The sequence below is a fragment of the Aquila chrysaetos genome, chromosome 11 (genome assembly GCF_900496995.4).
Source record: "Aquila chrysaetos chrysaetos chromosome 11, bAquChr1.4, whole genome shotgun sequence".
NCBI lineage: Eukaryota > Metazoa > Chordata > Aves > Accipitriformes > Accipitridae > Aquila > Aquila chrysaetos.
The window spans coordinates 23,779,003-23,792,170 of NC_044014.1; the positions used below are offsets into that span (position 1 = coordinate 23,779,003).

Below are 13,168 nucleotides of genomic sequence, written 5' to 3' on the forward strand. Positions count from 1 at the left end.
ACAAACTACTGCAGAGCTACAGCCATTGCTCTGTGCACCACCTCCTTTAATGAAAGGTCATGGTGACCACGGGAGTTCTCCAATAACTAGAAAAAGCAAGAGCTATATCCATCCAAGAAAGAGGATTTGAGTAACTACAGGCTGGTCAGTGTTGCTCCAGTACCTAAGGCGATGACAAACCAAATCCCCTTGGAAGTCATCTCTAGGCAGATGAAGGACAAGAAGGTGAGTGAGAGCAGCCAGCATGGATTTACCAAGGGCAAACTGTGCCTGACCTACTTGATCATCTCCTATCCTAAAATGATGGGTTCTGTTGAGGAGGCAAGAGCAGTGAATATCATTTGGTCTCCAGTAAGGTTTCCAAGTCACCTGCACCGTTCTTGTGGCCAAACTGGGAGGTGTGGACTGCACAGGTAGAATACAATGTGGACAAAAACCTAGCTGGACCTTCAGGCTCACAGGATCAAAACATAACCAGCAGTTAGTTAAGAGTTGTGTTCCTCAGGAGTTAATATTGGGGCTGATGATATTTAACATTTTAATTAACAACCTGGATGATGAATCAGAATACACCCCCATCAAGTTTACAGATTACACCAAACTGGATGGAGCAGTCAATATATAGAAAGGGAGTGCTGCCATCCAGAAGGATCTTGACAGGCTGGAGGAATGAGCTGACGGGAATCTCATGGAATTCAATAAAGGAAAATACAAAGTCTCGCACCTCGGACAGGGCACGCTCAGTGCAGCAGTACTGCACAGAAAGAGCAGTAAGAGAAGCCAAACATAAGCCAGACTCTTTGCAGAGGCAAACAGAGAAAGGACAAGAGGCAAAAGATGCAGAAATGCCAACTGGATACAAGGAAAAAAAATTTCAGACTGAGTGGTTAAGCGCTAGAACAGGCAGCCCAAAGGTCATGAAATTTCTGTCCTTGAATGTTTTCAAAACTCAGCTGCACAAAACCCCAAGCGGCCTGATGTAGCTTTGAAGTTAGCCCTGCTTTGAACAGGATGGAGTAAATGTCCAAAGGTTCTTTCCAGCATAAATTATTTATTTTTCTTATCTTGCTTCTTAACTCACCTGCTCACATATTAAGGTCTTTCAAAATGTACATGAGTCCTTGTTACAGTTGTCAGATTCAGAATCATAAACAAGTAGACACACTGATCCATGCCTAAACTGATATCTTCTGCTCCACTAAATCCTCATGTTCTTTATCACAGCTATCAAAGCTCCACCAACTTTGAATATACCATGTTCTGGACATTTAATCTTGTGAAGGTAAAGATCAAACTGCAATACCAGTATAAAAAAACAAGAGAAGTTCTCTTCCCTGTAAAAATCTCAACTCACCAGAGTGAGGTTGTGGAAATATAATGTACCATCTGGATGAAAGGCAATGGGTCAGAGGTGGCACCACAGCTGGTACAAACACACTAAAGAGAAAGAAAACGTAATACATCGACATGATTAAACGAGTATTTCCACAGCAACATTTCTGCTTGTATCTTTTTTTACCATGGCAATGCATGTCTTGGGAATGAAAATTTGAAACTTGAGAACTGGTGATTTGTATAAAGCATTTATCATTACCTCACCTGTTCAAACAATGTCATTGCAAACTTCTGATGGGAAACACAATGTGGTGCAGTGCAAATATCTTCCTTTGTCTCATCTGCAATGTGGAAGTGAATTCGCATTAACAGGTTTTCCTAGCCAAAAAGAGAAGAAAAAGCAAAAAAAGCGTTACATCATTCCAAATGTAGACAAAAGTTAAAATATAAATCACAAAAGCATGTCAGATGCAATAACGTTATAAGCGTTATTTACAGAGACAGAAGGCTCCTGTAAATTTTTGAAAACAAATTGCTTAGAAAACAAAGAAGTTGGCATTTCTTTGATACAAAAGAAAACGGCTACCACTTGTGATTTGAAATGCTATTTCATTTATTTTGTTTACTAGAACAGCTAAAGATTCTGCCACTGATTATTCTGTCCAATTCTCAAGCATCAATGGATTTGACCAAATGTAACAGGCAAAGCAGCCCTGCAGTTTTAAAATCACTGGGTTGCCACTAACTTCTCATCAACACAAAGTAACCCGAATCAATTTCTGTACTCCACAAGGGCTTTGAAATATGGCAAATAAGCTACATTCTATCAAAAAAGGGGGAGAACTAACAAATGAAGAGGCAGACTAAATTCTGCATGAAAGAAAAGCACTGAACATTTTCTAGATATTATTTCACATAACTCCAAGTTCCTAGGAGTTCTTGTCCTGAGACCTCATCTCCTCCCAATGTTGCCAACATTAATCTGGGTATGCCTGAAGTCTACTGACATCTCTTCAAGCAGCACGCTTTTCACTATGACTATGAGCTGCCTGGATGGTTTATAGGCCTGCAATAAGCAGGACAAGATTAATTATTAGGCAAAATAGCTCTGATGCCATACAATTTCCCTTGAACTTTAGGATCTAGGCTCTTCTGCGATTTAAATTAAATCTCTGCCTTTAGGGCTGGAAAGGTTAACTAAGTGAAAATCTATGGAATTATCTCTGCCTTAAAGCTTAACCTCAAAAGGGAACTTGTACCCATTTTAACTGTCCTTGTGCCAGTATGGTTAACCTAACCAACCTGCTTGTGGGGACTCCCACAGCAGTATTTGATGGGCTATTTAGATTAGCTTTCACAAGGAAGAAACTAAATCAGAAGTTCCCATGTTCTACTACATACAGAACTCTGTTCAAGTGCTGGACTGCATACAAAGATCTGACATAACTGTGCTCACAGGGGCTCCTGCGTAGGCAAATTTAATTTATTTCACTTTGAGCCTTTATTGGTATGAACTACTTCCATTTTAAGCGAGCTCATTAAACTATACTATTTTGCTATATTAGTATTCTACAAACACAGGATACTTTAGGTTATCATAAGCCCATTATCAGTCCACTTAGTTTAAGAGAACTACAATAGCTATATGCATTTATCCCATTTCTATGTTTTCTTACAGTGCAAGTGTCAAATTAGGTAGGCATAGGAAATGAAAGATTTAACATATAGAAAGGGCGCCACTCTGATAGGTGCTTTACCTGAGAGAAGTTTTACCTTGCAGTAGTAATTCCAGTATGTTTATACTTTGGTTAAGAATTAACATCTTTGTTCAACAACCAAGTAGGATACAAACACACCTGGGCCACCCCATGGACACCATCATTTCCAAAAAGGGGAGCAGCCCATAGGTCAGCAAGACAAAAATACCTGCTCATTAAGTTAAAGAAATTTAGGAGACTGAAGAAGGAAAAGGAGGAAATGTGGGTAAGAATAAAATCTTAACATAATGGATGCCAAGGAAGAGTTTGAGTATAAAAAGGAAACAGGTGGGTAAGCCTAGAGATGCAAGATTTGTGTAAAACACATCTCCCAACCACACTGGTGAGATAACCAGCTGAAAAAAAAAAAATTGTCGGATGGATTACAAATACAGCAACAGAAATATTTGGAGATGATCCATTTCACCGTTGCCCACCTCAACTTACAAACATAAACAACTATGTTGGGTTGTGTTTGATTTATTTTTACTTTCCCTTAGCTAGAGTTTGTGAAAACATGATTTCAGAATAACTGGCAAACAAAATGTCCTTTCACCCTTTTGAGGTGATCCTTAAAACTAGAATCCTGGATCGTTCTTGCAGCGCAATTTTTTTTACAGTTCATATTCAAGACACACTGGAGACTGCAAGCATTACATATGCAAAACTAACTGTAAAAATGGATAACATTGATGTTTCCATTTCAAAATCATTAGCAATGACTCTCAAACCAAATACTGGTTCCCCACTGGATCACTTCAAGCTTGGCGATCTCTCTGTGGGCTTTTTGAGGCCACACATGCAAGGTCTGTTGGAATTTGGGGAGAGGAGGCATGAAAGGAAAAAAAAGAACTGCGTAGTGGGGGGTTGCATCTATGCCTGTCAAACCGTATTTCAGTTACACTCACAAAACATTCAGCAGCATCATCCATGATGCCCAGCTGGAAGCGTTGCTCATCCTGAAATGTCTTTGCAAGAGCAGTGCGCAGGGCATCAGAAGGCAGTACCTTCTCACTGCTACATTGAAACTGGTTGAAGATACTCTAGTAAGAAAACAAAAAGATAGTTAAGTTACTGTATTTTAAGTTACTGTATTTTAAGTTACTGTATTTTAAGTTACTGTATTTTAAGTTACTGTATTTTAAGTTACTGTATTTTAAGTTACTGTATTTTAAGTTACTGTATTTTCAAAACATTACTCAAGTTATCTGAAAACAAAACAACAAACCTTTAACTCACTTGGATCAAGCAACACACAGGTATTTGTATTGTACAGGGACTACAAGAGAAATCCTAAAAGCTCCTCCTTTGAAATCATATCCACCTTTGTGTATTCCTTCCTTTCCTTTCACATATCCAAGGGAGAGTGAGGAGCTTAGGGGTAAATTTCCCTCAGTGTCAGTCCCCCTTGGATCTTCCCCCACATTTGATTCCTGAAGCAAATACAATGGACACCAAATGTTCCTCACTTTTTATTCCTATTTCTCCCTCTCCAGTTCACTTTTTCACTCCTGTCTTGGTAGCTTTCTTCTTACACATACCGCCTTCAAGCAACTCTCTCCAAGTGTCTCAGCCCTTCAACAGCCACAACCTGCTGCTTTCACTCTTTAAGGAATTTACTTTCTAGTAAGTCCAAGAAGTGGGTAAGAATTAGATGGTTTTTGGGTCAGCATGCAGGAGGTAAAAGGCACAACATGAACAGCAGTTCCTATGTATGGCCAGCTGTTCGCTTGTTGCCCTAAACTTGCATTTGCATAACTGTAACTCACAGGTCATCTGGGTAATCATTTGCAAGGACGAGTAGTTTTATAAAGATGCATCATCATTTAAAGTATGGATCATATCCATGAAAGTTCATATTCCCAACTGATTAAAACCCCACTTTTATTTTGTGTGTGTGTGTACATGTGTGTGCACGTGTGTGAGGTATCCAGAAGATCTTCTGAACAGTGATTTAACTGTCATTGTGCCCCTCCTACAATAACAGGAACATAATTCTGTATGCAAGATCCTCAGTTTAAGTAAAAACTTCCAGCCCTTATTTTCATATAAGACCATTCTGTCTCCATCACCACTCTGCTCTGCTTTCTACCTCATTTCATATCACAAGCAACCATCTTCATCAGTGTCAATCTCAAAATTCTGCTTGCCCTTTCCTATAAAACTTCCCTCACAATTTCCCTAAAGATCGCAGAAACGCTCCATTCTTACTGCAAGAGAAAAAAAGGATCATCTTCAATTGTGCACAACTTGGCTTTTCTGCCTTCTAAACTTAGTCAAACAAGGAGAAAGCCAGCCTCAAACTGGTTTGCCAGTTTGGTTTTCTTTCAAATCTATACTGAGAATCTGTAGCAATGTCGACTCATGTATCACTTTCTCCCTTAATTACAGAAAGCTTCTCCCTAGTATACTTAGGTTCTATATTAACTGGAAATAAATAATCTGAATCTTTCTCTCATTTAACTATTCTTATTTGTTTCTTATCAGGAAACGAGCAGGTAAACTGGGAGAAGGTTTGCCAAACTGTGCAATCTTGGCTGCTTTGAAGAAGCTGAAAGAGTGCACAACACAGCTGTCGCTGCACAGTCAGCAAACCAACTTCCACGCCCCTGCCATTTCTGGTTGTAGGAATGGTACAGTTTATAGCATTGACATATTATCTAATATAGGTGTATAACGCCCATCTCTCTTTACTGCTATTTTTATTTTGGTAGTCCTTTACAGTGTTCATTCATGGGTAAGGGCCCACTGTGATGAAGCCCATAGCTCTTCTAATATTGCCTTCATTAGAGTATCAAATAATTATGACGAAAGTGGTAATGAAAAGAAGGCTGTGAGGGAGTGAGTCTCACACTTCATGAATTAAGAGAATACCTCTCCTCAGTTACCTTTTATATATACATATATAAAAATGGGAAGAATGACAAAGTCTCTGTACTTAGCAACCTTGATTACCATTTCTGTCACTGTGACAACAGAGCAAGTTTCATATTTCTTTAGTAAATTTTCTCATTTCAGTGGACTTCAAAAAAAAAAAAAAAGAAAAGAAAAAAAGCAGTGAAACATAATTCCATCCTGCTCCAGCATTTTACATTAAATAATTTAAGAGCACTTGAAAATACTCATGACTGCTTTGGAAATGTGTTTATTCTGGTTATCATCAATCTCACTTCATAGATCTGGAAACTAGGCACTCGCCTAGCAACTGGCACACAATCTCACTGCAGGGAACTGATGGACAGGACCCAGTTACCTTCAATGAGAGCTCTGAAATGGCTCTCCACTCTCGGTGCGGAGGAGAGAATCAATACAGGCTCCAAACTAGGTAAAAGCAGAAGCAAGCAAGCAAACCAAAACTCTCATTTTAAATTTCCATCTTTAAAGAAATAGTATACTTTACTTTTACCCGTAACATATCTGCTAGTTAACATAAAGAGATCCAGTAAGGAAAAAGTGATCCTGATGATTGTAAGCAACTGTTTTTCACAAGATCCTGCATTTTTAATTTTTTTGCATCACAAAATAATTACAGCCTTCACAATTAAAACCAAAAAACTTCCATTAAACAGCAGAAAACTGTGAAATCTGTTACCACAACCACAGAACAGAAAGAACTCAGTAACAACAAAGAATTCTGCAGAGTTCTAATATGTAAAAGATCCCAATATTATATAGAAGAATGCATCCTAAAATTTGTAATGACACAGCACACAATCGTGTAGTCTTATTTAGATTACAAGGAAAAAAAGTCTCAAAATCAGTGACTAATTATGCATTTTAATCTAATAAAGATAAAATCTTATCATGTCATTGCACGGTACAGTTTAGAGCACATTGGAACACAGTGCTCGTCGGAAGTTCCAAGAGTACCTCAAATGGAGTCAAAAGCACTTTGAACACAGGGGCGTTTGGTTTTCATTGGGTTTGGTTGGGGGTTTTGGGGTGGGGTGGGTGTCCCCTTTTCCTTATTTTTCAACATAGGTTCTTTGCTCACCTTCAGAACAGGTCTGTCTTGTCTCTCAGCCTTAAATGGACAGGTGTGGCATTTCCTGCAGTTTCATCTTTAAGTTATCTTAGTCAGATCTCTCTCCTTAATTTTAGGTCTTGCCCTTGAGTGATACTGTTAATCACTAACATATTTGTTCCATATGCAGGTCTGAAAGCCAGCTGGGTGCAGACCAAGAAAGCCCTGCTGATTCTGCCCCAGGAGTTTTCATGACACCTTTTCTCCAAGCGCTTCTAGAACTTTATAAGAACTTTATATATGAAACATTCAAACTTTTTTCTCTTTCAAAAACTACTTCACCTGAATTTGAAGATAGTGAAAACCCCATTAGTGTATTCACCACACTGATGAACTCTCTCAGTGGCTGCACTCCAACACAAATGAGCATATCCCTAGCAGCAGCAACAATATGAAAAGACACTGCTAAAAGCTTCAGACACAAGGGAAGTCTCTCCTGTTTTACCAGTTTTCAGTAACTAAAATCAAGGATGCAGAACCAAAAAAAACCCCAAAACATGTATTAGCTTAACACAAAATCTGAGCAATTACTAATATTGAATTAGCAGCAGTACTTTGATTGCTACACTGATAATCTATTCTTGGCATGTTGGTAAGTCTACGAGCCAAGACAGAGAACAGCATGAGCAAGGGATTTTTCAGATGGGAAGTATGCCTTCTGGTTACACTGCATTCCTAAGGTCTATATAAAAAAGTCATCCATCTCCCTCCATATCCCCTTTCCTACAGATCTTCAAAGGCCTGGAAAGAGTAGCAGAGACAGCAGAATTAGGAAGCACAAGTGTTCTTTAAGAGGAATAAATTGCCAAAGTCCATCTAGTTGCATCTAGTCCTCCTCCAAGTACTAAGTCAAGATCAACTACAAATTACACAGTTGACCTTTCAACAGCTTGCTCTCAGAGGCATCCAAATCTGGAAATTCCTTAACCATCCCAGGCAATCTATTGTAGGGCCTCACTTGGCTTATTACCATTCAGAAGGCTTTTTCCTAGTTTCGTAACTGGAAGCTTCGTGTCCTTTATGCTACAGGTCTGGGCTTCTGACATACGTCGAACACAGACTTGCAGAATTGGCAGTCTCCCAAAATAATCTCCTTCACCTTGGAAAATGTGGGTATCAACATAAACTTTCTAAAGCTTCAAAGGAAAATGACCTAAGGTTTGAGGCAAGGAACCTTTATCACACAACTGTTCAAGTTAAAACACCTGCCTTTATTACCGAATGCTAAAATTCACATGCACAATCATAAAATGAGTTGTTCTTCATTCGGTTAGAGAATAAAGTTAACAATTATTCTTTGAGATAATTCATGGGATTGACATTTTAGAGTTCTTTAAAATTTTAAAGATTTGGAAGCTGAAATATCTGTGAATCCCCCATAGTTTACAAGATCTGCTCCAAATTATATCTAATGGTGTTTGGAATCCATTTTCTCCCTAGAAAGAAGTATTCAATTTATTTGGGGTAAACTGACATCTGCAATGTGTATCTAACCACACTGATGAAATAAATCCTAGACTTAATACACATGTACATATGACTTTTTAATCAAGCATGTACAAGCAGGCTGGCGTAAGAGTAAACCGATGACTGAAGACAACAGGCAACACCTACAGAATCAGATCAGTGTCCACACACTGTAAATTTGAGTTCTGTCCTTGGCAGCTTTCTAAGAAGTAATTATTCTCTTCCAGCATTGTACAGAAGTTCCTTCTGGATGGGGATATTGCTGCAGCTCTAGTGGTGTGGTATTTCTTTCACAGAACATAACATGTACCCCCCCAAATGCTTTAGTATTCCCTACATTAATAGTTTCTGCCTTTTAGCAAAAGCTACAAATATTAACATGGCCAGTGCTCATCCTTCTCTCGCTGCTCAACATATCAATATTATTCTTGCTGTCACTCAGTTGTGACAGGTTTTTGTTTTGGTTTGTTTTTTTAACTTTCTCTCCATTCCAATAGCATGCCCTTCTTACTCCATTCCGTTCATTGGACTTTTTTTTCTCATCTACAGTATGTAATCTCTCATCCAGAACATCACGCTCTTCTCCTGATGCAGCCTCTTACTCAGTACAACAGCCTGTTTCAATAAAAATTCTGGCTGCTAAAATCACTTTTCTCCCATCCAACCACATCAGCTTCCACCCACACTATTTCCACTAGCTCACATTTCATCCCCACATTTCCTCCTTTTATATTTACCTTCAAGGGTGCAAATAATTCCAACTCTAGTTGGTTTTGTGTCTTTGGATCTCTTTCCAAACCTCCAAGTCTGATAACAATCAACTTAGATTTCTATTATTCCTTTCTTTCATTTTTACTTGCACTGTGCCCTAAACATTAGCATAAGGTCCCCAATATGGACTGTAGAGTCAGGCACCCCTGGCTACTACCAAAATCAGATAGAAATATACTTTCCAAGAGTTTTGGTTAGGAGGGTGTCAGGAAAAGAAACCCAAATCACAGAGTGTCCACATCAACTAGGTGACAATTCATTAATTGCTTGATCAAGATCAAAAGAGGCAGTCATTACTTGAAAGCTTCAATTACCAGTTTATTAGCTCAGGAAACTGTACTTGCTGCTAGTTTATTTGTCAGACAGTTAACTGCAAATGTCAACTGAAAAAAAAGTTTAAATAATAAAAGTAATTATTTTATACATTTTCACTACTGCTTTACCCTGAAATACCATCCTAATTTGGAAAAAAGCACAAAAAAAAGAGGATGAAATCTTTGTAACCAACCTATTACTGTCTCAACCATATAATGAACCTTTCACAACAAATCCCTCCATTTCAATCAAGTGGCTAATCAAAACCACAAACTATAGTCATTCCACTTCTTTAAAGCACTCTAATACCCTATTGTTCTCAGTTTTCACCTTAGAAAACAGCATCATTTCTACACAGAAAATTCACATTCTTCCTGCTTTTGTTGCACATGACTAAATTACAGAAAAGACCAGCCCTACTGGAATTTATCAATCAACAGAGCATTCTTCTTTGCGAACTACAAACAACACTCTGTCCTATATCCTGGCACTATGGAGATCCCAGTACAATCCCTGGAAAGAGAACAAACTCTCTGTGGCATGCTCAGTACAGTGGACGGATTTCCCCCTTCCTGCCCTCTTCCAGCTGTGATAAACAAACACCAAAGCAAAGTCATGCTCTAGAAAAAAAGAAAATAAAACAGAACACAGTAGACTTCAACATTAATAATAAATCAAAAAGCTGTTCCAGTGTTACGGCAGGCAAACCACATTGCAGTAAGGACAGTTTGTGTACTGAAAAAACACTTAAATAATGCCACATCTTGAGGAACAGTGTTTGGGATTCCAGCACAGAGTCTGCAGCACTCTTGTCTTTTTATAGCTGTTGATACAAGGTTCCTTCAAAATAACCAATGAACGTATGTCTGGAATGATTTCGAGGTTCATTTTGTAGCCACATAAACACAGCCAGGTAGCATGGCAAGTTTTAAAATGACTTCCAAGATTTGTGCAATGTGGTACCAAAAAAAAAAGTGATTTGGTATCAGGTATGACATTACTGTCCTGTGATCCCTCATTTTATAATAAGTGATTTAAAATTACAAATAATATTTATAGAGCTAGCTGAGCATTTACAGTAAATACTGTGCATGACATCAGAATCCTAGAAACAGTTGCAGGCAGCACGCCAAGAAAGTGTGGAAAAAATACAACTTCTTTGGTGTTATTCAAAGGCTAAATTTAGCTTAGTGAAGCCTATCTTCCTCTAAAGTCAATGGGAAGAGAATGTCACCTTTAGAGCAACCGTTCGAAGTAGGGGAAGAGGGTGAACCCTCTCTGCACAACACAGGAGGTATTAGGTATCCTGTGCAGGGAACCTGGAGTGGAGGGGGGCACACAACGTAGACTCTTCCCTCCAAGTATTGCCCCTTTCCCAGGCCAGGCTGGAATCTGAACATGCCAGCATGCTTTGGAGAAGAGTAAAGATGTCCTGCCTCCACCTTGCTTGGTCTGGACAGGTATTTCGGGCAGATCCACCTGACAGCATGCAATGCTAATTACCTCTCCCCAGACCCTAATGGGAGACTTTCGCATGGTATAGAGCTCCAAATTCTTGTGTTCCCACCGGATCCAGCCATATCTTCTCCCTCATTTTAGCAAAGCCTAAGGCAAGATTCAAGAGAAAGAAGATGTCAAAGACCTGGAGGCTAAGCTGGCATTACCCTGGCAGGATAACAGTTAAAGACTTCCAGAGCAGATAGGAGGGCTGGGGCAGGGGAAGAGATGAGCATGGAAGGGAAGGGATGATCCTGCTACACTGGGACACGAAATGTTCTTGGTGATGCTTGCAGTAGTAGATGAATATTAAGCACATTATCCCATTTGGCTTATACAAGTTTACACATAGTATGTGCCAGACAGTCAGACTTTTACAGGAGTAAAAAAAAAAAAAGAGCAGTTTGAGAACACTGATCCAGAGGGCAGCAGAGAACAAGTAAATACCTTAAACAGCCTTCCCCCCACCCCTCTACTGCCTGCTTAAGGAGTTTATGAAGATGAATGCGACCATCTCCACTGTTTGGGCCTATCCCTTGTGCATACCTTTATCATTTAGTATCCCTACCGTTTCAGTTGCGTGCAAGCAAGACAACCTATGTTTCTGGTGTTTGGATTTTTTTCGGAGGTGAGGGGAGGTTTGCATCCCCAATTTCACTTAAGTGTTAAGTGACATCCTTTATTACTCATCTTTATAATATTATTTGACTTGATAACAACATAAAAATGGGGGAAATTTTTCAAACATTTATGTACACACATCAACATTTTTACACAAGTTAATAAAGGTTGAAACTTGTCATGATCTCACCCCGAGAAAAACAAAAACGTGAGTTGCTTTATCCACATAAAGGAACCAGGAGTAAAACAGTTCTATAACTTCTAACAGACAGATTTCTACATATTTTTTTCTCTTGTATAGTTTTATAATAGATGTCTGTAAACTTTCTGAAGGTTCTGGAATAGGCTTGGGCAGAACACACTGAAATTTCCCATGAAGAACAGACTGTAGATAGAGAAAACACTAACATTTTGGTTTGGATTAAAGACAGTTGGAATTCATTTATTTACTTTGTCAAGTATTGGTTACTGCCCATATTCAGAAATACCTGTCCAGATAATTTTTCACTTGTTCACACATTTCTTCAGTTTTTCATTGTACATTGAGTTTTGTGAGCTATAGGAATTCTGCACACAACCAGATGCAAGTTTTCTAAAATGTGCGAAAGTACTAGAAGATTTGGTGCAACGTTATAGCTTTGTTGGAAACTAAGGGTTGTAACACCTTCTGGCTAAGCATGGCATTGGTAAGAACTTCAGATAGGAAACAAACCAAAAAAATCCTTGCAGAGATCTGGAAGCAAGAAGAGAGAGCAGCAATTTTTTTTAAAAGCTGCTTAATTTAAAAAATAAGCATATGGCTGCAGGCATACAGTTTGTGAATTCTGCCACTCTACTTGTCACTTCCAAGTTTATAATAGCATACTGCACACTTCAGGAAGACATCAAAAGCAAGGATTTTATCAACAAAACTAGAGACTCTTCAACCCAATGTCTGCTTTTAATACATATATTCCAGATATCCAGTCATCTTCCAGTCTTACTGTAGTGCTTTCCCCTCTCATACTGGTACTGCTAATCCAGAGGTATCTTTGGCCAGAGTTCATCTTTCAAAACCAGTTCCACAAAGGTTCATCCTCTCCTTTTTCCTATAACATCATTTCCCCCCCCCCTCTTTTTCAGTACTCTTATTCAGAAGACGACTTAACTATTATCTTTATACTAAAACCTCCCAACTCTGCCTCAGAGTCCAGTCTACTTTCATTCAAATGGCAGAACCTGTCTCATCTCCTGGTATTTCCTTGTCTTATCTTGCTGTTAGGTTAAACACCAAAACAGCAAAAGCTTACATTCATGATAATTTCCTAAATCCTTTTCTTTCTGTTCTCATCTCAGCTACCAAAGAATGCCAACAATCACTTGGCAATACTCGAGGGCATGA

At 38.8% G+C, this 13,168-nt stretch overlaps 1 protein-coding gene across 11 annotated transcripts in view; it reads right to left on the bottom strand.

The window, feature by feature from the left end:
• The window catches only part of USP54 (ubiquitin specific peptidase 54), a 107,294-nt gene that overhangs the window by 36,002 nt on the left and 58,124 nt on the right, over positions 1-13,168 (bottom strand). For 10 of the 11 annotated variants that reach the window (XM_041127082.1, XM_041127081.1, XM_030031346.2 and 7 more), the window contains 3 exons: positions 4,001-4,135; positions 1,600-1,713; positions 1,355-1,437 (listed from right to left, as the gene is read on the bottom strand). In XM_041127082.1, the coding sequence (XP_040983016.1) occupies positions 1,355-1,437; positions 1,600-1,713; positions 4,001-4,135 (332 nt within the window). Of the gene's footprint in view, positions 1-1,354; positions 1,438-1,599; positions 1,714-4,000; positions 4,136-11,172; positions 11,221-13,168 lie in introns of those variants that run through there. The other variant, XM_030031347.2, reaches the window with a different exon arrangement.